The sequence below is a fragment of the Aythya ferina genome (assembly GCF_964211825.1).
Source record: "Aythya ferina genome assembly, chromosome: 1".
NCBI classification, from domain to species: domain Eukaryota; kingdom Metazoa; phylum Chordata; class Aves; order Anseriformes; family Anatidae; genus Aythya; species Aythya ferina.
Window position 1 is genome coordinate 184,988,661 of NC_140296.1, and position 12,546 is coordinate 185,001,206.

General features: G+C 34.3%; 1 protein-coding gene across 4 annotated transcripts in view; it reads right to left on the reverse strand.

The window, feature by feature from the left end:
• Positions 1-9,240: 9,240 nt before the first annotated feature.
• The window catches only part of GRM8 (glutamate metabotropic receptor 8), a 346,560-nt gene continuing 343,254 nt past the window's right edge, over positions 9,241-12,546 (reverse strand). For all 4 annotated transcript variants that reach the window (XM_084495137.1, XM_084495138.1, XM_084495139.1 and 1 more), the window contains one exon: positions 9,241-10,372. In XM_084495137.1, the coding sequence (XP_084351263.1) occupies positions 10,323-10,372 (50 nt within the window). In that variant the 3' untranslated portion in view covers positions 9,241-10,322. The remainder of the gene's footprint in view (positions 10,373-12,546) is intronic.

Here is a 12,546-nt window from a genome sequence, read left to right on the forward strand (position 1 = left end):
TATCATTTGTCTTTATCAAAAATTATAGATATACACTTATGATCCACAGAGAGTGCTAATGCACAGATGTGTTATGAAGAGAAGAAACAAACCAAGCTCATTTTGCCCAAACTGTGTGTTGAAAGTGTGTAGCCATATCATTAATATTGACAAAAGGTTATTGACACTTGAGGACTACTAGACAAATTGCTCATATAGTATCACCTACCCATTTCCATTAAACATTGACTAGGTTGTAAATTAATCATTTTAACTTTTCAGGCTGCTAATTTGAGTTGGGAGAGATTAAAGAGAAATCTTCTTTTTGGTTGTTTTGTTTTTGGGGGGGAGGGGTGCTTAGGTAACGTATCAACAATTTTTACTTATGCAGTGTGTAAGGGATTGGTCATATGGAAAGTTTTTTCTCCTCACTGGGAACTCCCAGTCAGAACCTCGAAGGTATTTTCAAACATACTTTCAATGAGACCAAGTGTCTGATGGTGTGGTCCGAATGAATTTCAGCAGGCTTGGTGCCATGACCACTTTCTTGGGGAGCCTGTTCCAGTGCTCAACCATCCTCTTGGTGAAAAACTTTTCCTGATATCCAGCCTGAACCTCCCTTGTTGCAGCTTCGAACTGTTACCTTGGGTCCCATTGCTGGTCAGCAGAGATCAGTGCATATGTCTCGGCTCCCCCTTATGAGGAAGTTGTAGACCACAGTGAGGTCTCCCCTCAGTTCCTTGTTCTCCAAGAAGCTATCTAAGCTATCCAAGTGACCTCAGATGCTCCTTGTATGTCTTCCCCTCTTGACCCTTTACCATCTTTGTTTCCCTCCTTTGGACACTCTCTAACAGTTTTATATCTTTCTTATACTGTGGTGCAAACTGCACACAGTACACCAGGTGAGGCCACACTAGTGCAGAGTAGTATATTTTCTCCAAAAGAGACCATTTCTAATGAAGCTACCCAAAGCATTGTAATGTGAATAAAACGTGAGCCTTTCAAGACAAAAATTAATAAATAAATAAAATCCATGGAGAAGGTTGTAGTACCACACTATAAAGCATGTATGACACCGCTCTGTACATAGAACAACCACAACACATGGTAACACAAGTTGTGATTACTTTTAGTGAACATATTACCTCTACTATCTCATTTCTGCCTCTTTGGCAAAGCAATATCCATAGCTATAAAATGGCCTGAATTAATCACACTTCCTGAGAAAACAAATGATTCCTTTCTTTCACCTGTAATATTTATGTTGTTGTTGCCAGTGTTGTTGTTTCTCACTTTTCTGTTTTTATACGTGGTTTGTTTCTAGAAGTAACAGTTCATTTTTCTTAAGTGAAGAAATAGGTTCTGAAACACCATCATCTGAAAGTATCTCCAGAACATACTTGCAAGGCATCTGTCCTAAACTTTCAATGTTTTAGGCAATAATTTATAAAGTACTATCAGTCTGGCATTTGAAATAATCACATTTTTGTTATTTTATCTTGCAAATTGTGTACTTCATAGCTATCACTCAGTGAAAAATACACTGAATTTCATATAAAACTAATCTTTCTGTCATTCCTTGCTCAGTGTCACACTGGAGACGATGGCAACAGATGAAAATTCTCACAAGGAATAATAACCTCTGTATATCGAAATGATTGCAACTTTTCTGCATTTTCAGGTAAGTGTATGAACTATAGAAATGAAGAAAGAAACAGTACATTGTTTTTAGAAATGACTGTCACCAGTGATAAAAAATGGGGGGTAGCAGGGGCAATATATATGTATACAGCTATATTTGCAGCTGTAACATCTCTAAATTACATGTGCAGTAAGAATTGCATATCTGAATTAAATATAGTAGGCAGACAGTATTGAGTTTTATTGTTTACAGCCTGCAATATGTGAGATATGCAAAGAGGTAGTAGATATATGGACAGATTTATCTCCAGTGAACATTTTGTATTCTTGTAACAGACAAGTCTACAAAAGTTTGGTGGCTTAATATATAGTATTCATCTCCAATATGAACTTTCTCTTGCTCTAACCTTTTAATTTTTTTAATTAATATTATATATATATATATATATATATATATAAAGAATACGGGCATCATTCAAGACTAATACAGTCCTTGAGATTTTCTAAAAATAAAACAGTAAGCCACTGAGACAGACTTCCACCAGCAGCAACCTGTGGAAACTCTCTAAATTTGACTCTGGTTTCTGAGAAGAAATCAATTGTTTCTCCCTCCAACCATAAATGCTGCCTCAAGGTGTTTTACTTCCCTGAAGTACTTTTCATGCTGTTACCCCATATATTTTACTGTTGTTACCACAGATTTTCTCCATTTCTCTCCATGATACCAAACTCAATACTTAAATACAATACTCTAGAGAGACCATAGAAGAACAACCAAAAACAATATTGTAGAAAGAAGGTGATCAGCTATACATCAAAACATATTTACTGGGAAATGCATCAACACTGTAGCAGGACTAGAAAGATTAAAATTTGTACATGAAATAGAAATAGTTTACTTTCTGAAAGGTCATTCTTATTTAATATCATCAGCCAATAAGACAGTAAAGGCATTTCAGCTAACATAGAAAGTAGAATAACCTTCCAGAAAATAAGTACATGCTATATCAGGTAAACAGGATGCAAAAAAGTCTTTGATACTAGCATTGTGTATAGCTTTTTTTTTTTTTTTACAGTATCAATCTCGTAGAAACATTCTACACAGCAGTACTAAATTTTGGCTTATCAAAGGCTTATCTGCATGAAACGGGAGCTCATACTGGCAATACAAATTAGGTTTTGCTTTCTAGGTGATCAAGATGAAGTTGTTGCTCTTGGAGTTTTGTAAATATTAGATGTGGCTGTGGAACAGGACACTCAATTTGTAATGCTTTTTCCATTGTATGGGTTTGTATTTCCCATTGTATGGGTCTCTAGGTGCATGTTTCTTTTTTCTACTTGTGACCAATAAAGAAAAAGAAAAAATCTTCTAATAGATAATAATCAGAGTTATCAGACATCTTCTGCTGAACATATTTATTATAGTGATGAGCTGGTAATATAGTTACTTTTGGTAAAAATAGCATGTCCCACTTCTCCAGCCTGTCCAGATCCCTTTGAGTGGCATCTTCTTTGGTAATGACCGCACCACTCAGCTTGGTGTCATCTGCAGACATGCTGAGGATGCACTCAATCCCACCGTCTATGTCACTGATGAAGATATTGAAAAGCATCAGTCCCAAGACAGACCTGTGAGGGACACCACTCATCACTGACCTCCACCTGGACATAGAACCATTGACCAGTACACTGTGGGTACAGTCATCAAGACAATTCCTTATCTACCAGATGTTCCATGATTCAAATCCATATCTTCCCTATTTAGACATGAGGATGTAGTGTGGGACCATGTCAAAGGCCTTACAGAATTCCAAGTAGATGACAACCAGTAGAAGTACCAAAGTACATGTTGCAACCTTTATTTCAGCCTACACCTTATAAATAAATAGTTAAAATACTCTTATTTGCAGGTCTTTGCAGAAATTGCGCGTATTCCTTGGACACCATCATAATACTTTCTTGGATTTCAAAGAAAAATGAGACTATGTTCTTATTTGCTACCTCATCCAACATTAGCTCTGATGGCTCCCATCAATTATTTTGTCATGTTTGCCTGCTGCAGTTCTCTGGCGTATGTAAGATTAACACAGAGTCTGGAGATGGTATATGCCCTTGACAGAGGTCGGCATGGACTCTTTAGAGCTGACGTAGTTCTTTGACAGTGGAAATTTCCAACATCGTATCCTGCTGTGAAAACTCCTAAAGTTTTAAGTACTATCGTTCTGTCACTGCTCTTACTTTTTTTTTTTTTTTTTTTTTTTTTTTCCCCTCATGTTCATATTTATCTGCATGTCATATTGCTCTACTTTCACTGAGAGACATTATATTTGTGTAATATAGACAAAAGTTTCATTTGCCATTCAGGATATTGTGCATCTTACAGTACTTCTAACATTGTTTTAGCTCTGGGGGACACTGCTTCTTTCTTTTCTCTTCCCTGCTGCCATACCATTGAAAATTGTAAGTCCCTGGGAGCTAACCACCTTCTGTCATACTATAATGCCAAACAAGAAAAACTATTGCTCCCCATTTGTTCAGTGTTTCAGTATGATGGAAAAATGTGCAGTTATTAACATTCATGAAACATACAAAGAATTTTTCAGTGACCTTTTATAGACAGACTTTGAAAATCTTCAAAAGACTACTGCTGAAACAAGTATAACGCACTACTAATCTGTAAATCATTTCCTGACAATAAATTTAATGGAATCATTATTAAGATGTCCCATCTACTTTAAATTATCAAAACCAAAATATTGCCAGATAAATATGTCTTTCACACCAGCCAATTTATTTTCATTGCATAGACTCAACAGATTATTTCCACCAAATGTGTTTTGCAGTTCCCACGATCTGAATTGTAAATTTAAGCCAAGTAAGAAATAAAAAGGAGACAACATGACTTACATATATTCAGAACTATAGGATGCAGTCCACAGATAAGATCTATTCCTTCTTGCATTTGCTGTATCCCATTAATCACAACCATTTCTTCCTCCAGGAAAAATAATAAAGATTAGTGACACATATACTTTGCTCTCCTATTAGCTACTGAAATTTCAGGAGAAAGTCACAAAGAAATTACTTCTCTCTGATAAAAAGACCATTTCATAATTAGTTTGTAGGAGGTAATCATCCACAGCAAATGAAACATGCATGTAAAATATTAAATTAAAACACCAATAGGGCCCAAGGTGCATTGGATTAGACATCACTGAAACCAGGAAAAGTAATACTTGCATCTTCTGTCATTGAATTTGACTCTTTAAAATTTAACCAGAATATATAGACCTATATGTAATTCCTTAATTATACCTCATGGCATACAACCTATTTGAAAATATAATGATAAACTATCATTTAATTTAATAGCTGATGTAATGTTGAAATATGCAGGATCATTCATGTGCATTTTTAAAGCTAAAACATGACAAAAGGAGGCTGCAAAGAGACGTTTTATCTGCCGTTCTCTCTTTTTCTCCCTTCCAGTAGAAGTATAAATAATGAAATAGTATTCCGATACAACACATTTAAAACTGGAGCTGCTAGGAATGTTTTTTTTGTTTTTTTTTTTTCCCTTTTTTGTAATGAAAATTATCTATTCATTGGAAGAGAGCTAGTACTATTAGTTAAAAACCCTGCTGTGGAAATTGCTATTTAGGCATTTCTTGAAAGGGGGGATTTTTGACAAAGTGACCCATTATTCTCTCTACAGAACAGTTAAAGTATTGCCTATAAATTCTGTTTAATTTCTGGTTTATTGACCTGATACATAGTCATTCAGATCTCATTGGATCTATCCTGCAGTCACAAAACACCATTAAGGACTTATTCTTGATCTCATTAAAATAGATTTGTGTGTCTTGATTGTGTTGCTTCAGCACACTCATACATAAGTGACCAGTAATAGTAATTTTAAAATAGTAGTCTGCTTTTCCATGATCAGAACTCAACCATGAGATTATAAAATATGTTTATATATATATATACATATATATATAATTTCTGGGTTAAAAAATATTACTGTGCCTATTAAAAAGTTTAGTTATTAAACTTCAAGATCTCAGCTACCATTAATTCATTACTGCGAAAAATGAGTGGACTGAAAATGCTGGAGCCAAAACTGCTTAGTGAACCTTGGATAATCAGGTTTTCAGACACTGTCTCACTAACCTGTATAAGCAATACCCCCAAAGGCTAGCCTACTATAATACCTCAGCCACTGTGCTTTTGGCATACAACTTTTGGTCTTGCCACTAGCACCTCATTTATAACAGTTGCAGTTTCTCCCGGATAAAAGTTAGATTGCAATGCATTGCCCAGTTGTGTATTGCCCATCTGATTTCTAAGTTATTGGGTGTTTTCAGGTTACAGCCTGGACTGGAAATAAGTAGAATCATCTAGACCCTCTGTGTGATTATGACTAAGTTTTCTGAAAGATTACTGTGAACTTCAGTTGGCTTTGGATTAATTCTTTAGCATGAGATATATGTTTTGGGTCTGTGTATGGTCAAGTGCGAGAGGGTAAATCCTTGCCAAAGAGAATAGTGTGCACAAGCTTTAATATGTTGGAATTCCTTCACTGTTGGAATTGCCATTAGCATAGGTCTCACAATTACACCTTTCTGCAAGCTAAAGGCACCAACCCAGGACATGACCTGTATGTATTTTATTTTTTTTTTCTATAGTGAAGAACTCATATTTGTAAAGGCAGACATTAAGAATTTGCAGAACTAGGATTGTAAATCAGTTCAAGAATTCTTTGCCCATTCCTAGTTTGTAAATAAAAAGTTCTAAGATCTGGAAACTTTTAGGTACCAAGGTGTTTAACTTCAGTCCGTCCCAATGGTAGTAATCTATCATTGTCTAAATTTTGACATTTTGAATGATTTGGCTCTTAGGTTTTTTTCATCACAACAAGCAATTGTTCTAGAGGGATTACAAATGATCCTCTGAAGCTCTAGCTGTTGTACATTTTCATATAACAGTGTTCATATAACAGTGAAGATTAGATGATTTAAGAGTGGCTTGAGACTGTAAATGTTAGGCCAACAGGATCTAGCTTAGCAGTCCCATAACACCATTTAATTCATAAAATCTAAGTTCCAGAGATATTTTTATAAACACAGGTGATTTGCATGCTGGAGTTACTGGTATGAATAAGAAATATAAATGATTATAAAAGCCAATTAAAACAAAATTTAAAATCGATACGTAGTAACGTAGCTTTACCTGACAGCTGTTTATTCAACACTAACAGCTTAAAAAAGAAACATTTACTTTAAATGATAAATAATTTGATGTCTCATCACAGATCTGTTAAATTAAAGGTAAGTTCTTCATGACATTTATTTTCTTTTACATTAGGTCGATAGGCCCTAAAAACGTAGTTTGAGGGGAAGACAATGAAAAGGTATGTAAAAGTGTATATAGGAAATTTATATTTTGCATGGTTCTTTCCTATACTACATAAATGAAAATTTTTGAATTATTTTGTCTGTAGCTAGAATGTACTGTAACATGATCATTGGTCAGATCTCAGTTTTCAAATTTCTACCACCTTCTGATTACATCTGCCTCAGGATTTCATTTTGCTTGCAAGTTTTTCATTTTAGCTTACTTAAAACTTGAAAAGAGAAACATATCTGTCTCTACATATATGCTTACAATTTTTGCATATACACTGAGACAAGCATGACAAATTTTAACCTGTAAAATGTGTGTGTTAATGCCATTCATAATGGAAATATTTATAATGGTTTAACTGTAGCTTCATGAGTTCCAATGTGATAAAATAAATAAAGGGGTAGACCAGGAAACGGAGTTTGTTAAAAAGCAGTGAGCTTTCTGTAGAAAAAGAATAAGTGATGGCTATTTCATAGAGAGAGAAGAAAAATGAAGCAGCTGCATGAGTATTCAAAGGCACAATAACAAAAGACTGTAGGGATTTCTTGTCCCATTGCTGACTGAATTCCCCCAATCTTCTCATAAAAATGGACCTCATAATATAAAAAATAAAGAACAGTGGAAGCAATTTTTCCAAAGTTCATCCTTTTTTATACCCATGTTGCAAAATTATAAATTTTTTTTCTTCAACTACAATACAATTTTCTGTTTCTTTCTTTCTATCTATTCTTTTTTCTCTGAGGTCACTTTGTTCCATTATATTTTGCATATGCCCAGCTCATTATGTGATGAACGTGGGCCCATTTCTCTGATAAGTTACATTAATACTAATGAGACTGATAAGGTTTCATATAGTCTATGTTTAAGCAGAAAGGCAGGAAATGCACAAAATAATGTTTATAACAGTCCACTTTTACTCTACAGTTCAATCAACAAACATGTGTATTGGTCTTGGTAAATCTGTTCAGAATGTTTTCTTTAGATGTCTCTGAAACTGAAAGATACTCATATAACGTACTACTTTTTATGTTTATGTAAAAATGTGTTTATGTTTATTCTTAATGTGTTCGTGCTAATATGAAATGTGTTTTAAATGCATTTCTTGTGAATATTTTTACTCAGATGCATACTGTTATGAATATATTATAATGTACGGATGTTACAAACTATTTGAAACTTGTTTTGTTGTGGATTGAAAAATAAACTTTTCAAAGTTTTCTTTTAAAAGGAACTGTGCCATAACACTAGTTTTCAGATAATATATATATATATATATTCTTTCTCTGTTTTAGGAAATTCCTCCTAGACATGGGAATCTGGTTAAAGCATTGATCTAGTCAACTCATTTACACAAAACATTTCAGTTTGGTTCAATATTAGCTAACCAAACAGAACAAATAGGGTTTTGATTATTTTTATTTTTTTTAGGTTTGTTTAATTTAAAACATATAAATAATTTTCAGTACATTCGCTTTTTTACTCATATGCTTAAAACCAAGCATATGTTAGTTCACAGGTTTGAGACTGATGTGCTCATGGAAAGGCAAGGAAAAAGAATTTTTCATGCACTATACCACACATACCAAGCACACTGTACCACACTATAACACACTATGCCAAGGCTTTCTCCAGACAATAATTTAATTTGAATGCTGGGAAAAAGTAACTATGCTTTGTCAAAGTATTTTGAAAAGGGAAATTCATTGAGATGTAGTTTGCTGGCTGCACTGACATTTAAATGTTGACACTGTAACAGAAAGAATATCAGTTTCAGATACTTCAATGTTCGTTCATTAAACTATGTAATTCAGCTTCTGGACTGCTGTTTTACTATATGTTTCAAAACCACAGCTCCTATGACGGAAAAAAGCGTAAGAAGCCATCTGGGCTAACTCATGAGAAAGAGCCAACTGATTATGAAGACCCATTGTCCTGATGAGTACTGATAAGTACTGTGTGGAGTGAAAAAGTTGTAAAGAACATCACAGGAACAGTAATAGTTGAAATTTTTTAAATCTCTTTTAAATTTCTTTGGAAGGCTTTAATAACATGATAGACACCTATATGAGTTTCTCTCTCTCTTTGGGTAAAGTCTAATGCACACAGAATATTTCAACACAATATGATAGAAGATGTGACATTTTTTTAGACATCTGTTTCTTTGATTTTTAAGTGTTAGTAAGGCAACAGCACACTGGGTTACTGCTTTCCAAATTTTCCATTGATTTCTCTCCTGTTATTTCAATGTCACCTTTATTGAGATAAGCATCTGCTACATTCCCCTGTCAGAAACAGGATACCAGGCTGAATAGACTTTCAGCTTAACCCAGTCTAGCTGTCATACAGTCTAACAAACTGTAAGTTCCAGAAACGAAAAGGATCAGAATTATTAGTTGAGGTTCAAAAATGTAATACAATCATACAAAATAATAACCATCAGGACTCCTTCACTTTACAAACATATAAAACTTCATACCCTCACTTTAAGGGTGAGAAGGGGGAAAAATCCTTCCACTAGAAAATATAGTCACAAAAAGTTAACAAATAAATTCACACACTGCAGGGCATACACACACACACACATGCAGGCATGCACGTATATACACGCACATGTGCACACATACACACACACACATGCTTAGAGTTTACACTTCATTCTTCTGATGCCATGATTATTATTTTATTTGTACACCCACCTTTACTGCACATTCTAAACAAACAATAGACAACAGTGTAAGGACTTTTTTCCTTAAAACTGCAACAAAACAAGTCTCAACATTTGCAAAACATTCCTTTATTATTAGAAATAAATTATTTTGTATAAAAATTAGCATGCGTTGATCATTGCATTTATTTTAGCATAACCCAGGACTTAAATCAGTCAGCCATCACAAGAAACAAACTCATCTTCTTTTACGAGTTGAACAATGTAGGACAGGAAAGGAAATTGTCACAATCACAAAAAAGTACTTACAAATATAACATCAGACATGATTTATTCAACAGCACTTTTTTTTTTTTTTTTTTTCACAAGCTAACATTTGTTTTCCTTTTGTGATTTACTCCCTTTTGTGAATGAACAGTTCAGAGGTTTGACACTGTCTCTATGTTATAAAACTGGACTTTTCCTTCCCCTGTCACTTTTTGCCTTTTGCCTCTCGTTTAATCCTTGTCTTTTAGGAGACTGACTATTGATTTGAATGTAGACTACTGATAATTCCAAGACTGAATTCTGGTGATGGTAAAGTCTTTGTCAGATCCCATCCTGGAGTTCTTCCACTGAATTTCATCCCTGCTTAGTTTGCCTGATTGCTGTAACTGACATAAGTAGTCTTGGTAGAGGAGGCTGTAAACAAACAAACACACAACAACAACAAAAAGCAAAGTTCAGTTTTTTGAGAAGCAAGAGGTAAAGAAACACATTTAGTATTTGAACTCAGAGAGTATTCCACTATATTTCCAATTGCTTGTAGAATAATGTAAGAAAGTTCAGTCAAACATAAGCAGTGGGTAAGTTGGATATTAAGTTCTGTGCTCTTGGTGGTAACTTTTGTTTATGACTTGGAGAAGCAAAGGTCAAAAGAGAAGAAAAACAATGAGAAGTGGAAAAGAAAGTTCCTGGCAAAGACAATAGAAACTTTTTCTACAATATTTTGGTTATATCTTCTGTATGTACCACCAGTGTTTTTAGTAGCTATCTGTATTTTGCTATTGATTTTAGCATAGCTGTAACAAGTACTTTCAATGTACTATTTTTCTGGTACTAGTAGTAGCTGATTCTGCATTGACTTTATTATTATTATTATTATTATTATTTATTTTAAATATATATTTTTTCCCTCTCTTCTACTGGTTGAAGACAACTTTGCAGCTGGTTGTGCTGTCCATCTAGAAGGGGGCTATATGTTCCTTGAAAGCAACAAAGCTTATTGTGAGAAACATCTCTTCAAGCAACTGACACAGGGTAACTAATGCCGATGGCACGTGTTCTCTGGAAAGTCTTCAGGCACAGAACATCTCTGTATACATGAGCCAGCAGAAATGCTTACAAGAGCTTGAGCTGTGTTTTAAAACTGGAATGCTATCACAGTACCCTAATGCTGATTGTCATCTGACCAGATTCACCTTTGGTTAAAGCTGAAATGCCTCATTCAAAATGAGGCAATAAATTGAGAAAGTTAAACAGCTTTACAATTTTAAATAGTTATCAACTGCGAATTTGACATGGAAATTTGTGTCAGCTTCTAATCCTTTGGCATAAAAAATGTGACCCAAGTCTGTAATTAATATAGTGTTGGGAAGAGGGAAGTGATGATATCAGGTCTCACAGGGGGCTCTCTGACTGCAAACTAGTTGGGTACAAGGCAAACAAGACTACTGGGGACTTAGTCTTTTTTGATCTTAATTCTTCTTAAGAATTCTTAAATCTTAATCCCATGTCTTCTTTCCCTTTTCTTCTTCTTTTTTATTTATTTATTTTATTTATCTATATATTTTTTTAGATAGGTTCTTCATTCTGTCTTCTAAATCCATCCTGACAATCTTATGATTTGGGAAGAGCAAAGTACAGAAACCAAGAAATGACAGTTTCCCTCTCCTGCACTTCTTTTCACTAAAATTGCTGCAAAATACTATTTTGCAGTTGAAATAATTATGCTTACTACTTGCTTCATATTTTCTTTGTATTTCAGATAAATTTGATTCTAATATTGCATTCATTTTGTAAGACAAAACAGAACCAGACCATTGTAGTTCATCTGTCACTACATTTTTATTTTTTTTTTCTTAAAAATTTATATATAGGAATGAATAATTGAAAGGAAGCTGCAAAATTGAATATTTCTTACTCCCACTTGCACAGGTAGTTCCAGTGTACCAGAGAATTTTTTTTTCTGGGATTGTGTCCAGAAGAACTTTGTGTCTGGAAGAGCTATTTCATGAATGGACCTCTTTTGGAACACTGAGCAATTCTTTCACATAAGTCTTCTGATCGATAGCAGTAGTACAGCACCAACATGAAATAGCTTTATTTGTGTGTATCGGGACACTTGAAACAAATATAGGCTCATTTACATCTTTCAGATCTTTCAGATGGGATGTACTGCTTCCATCTGAACTCTCCCATGCTCCCACAGCTGGATTTCTGAGAAGATTCTATTTCTTCTCTTTGGCTCTTTAAGTTCCTTCTGAGAAAAATATAGGACTGCTGAAATGGCACCAAGTTCCTGAGAGCATAAAAGGATTTTATTCCCAGCTAAGAAATAACAAATAAATGGACATCTGCAAACTCTGCACATTTGTTAAAAAAAAAAAAAAAATGATGGCAGGAGGAGGGCTTGTTTTTTTCCCTCTCTCTGAAAATAGGCTTAGATAAATGGTTAATCTAGAAAAATGGTTTAAGAAAAAGGTTAAGCTAGTTTAACATATTATCCCATATCAGCTGAATTCATGATAACTTTTCATGTGTATGTTCTCAGCCTACAGTGATACAATATAATAGGATTTATCACAACTCAGTAA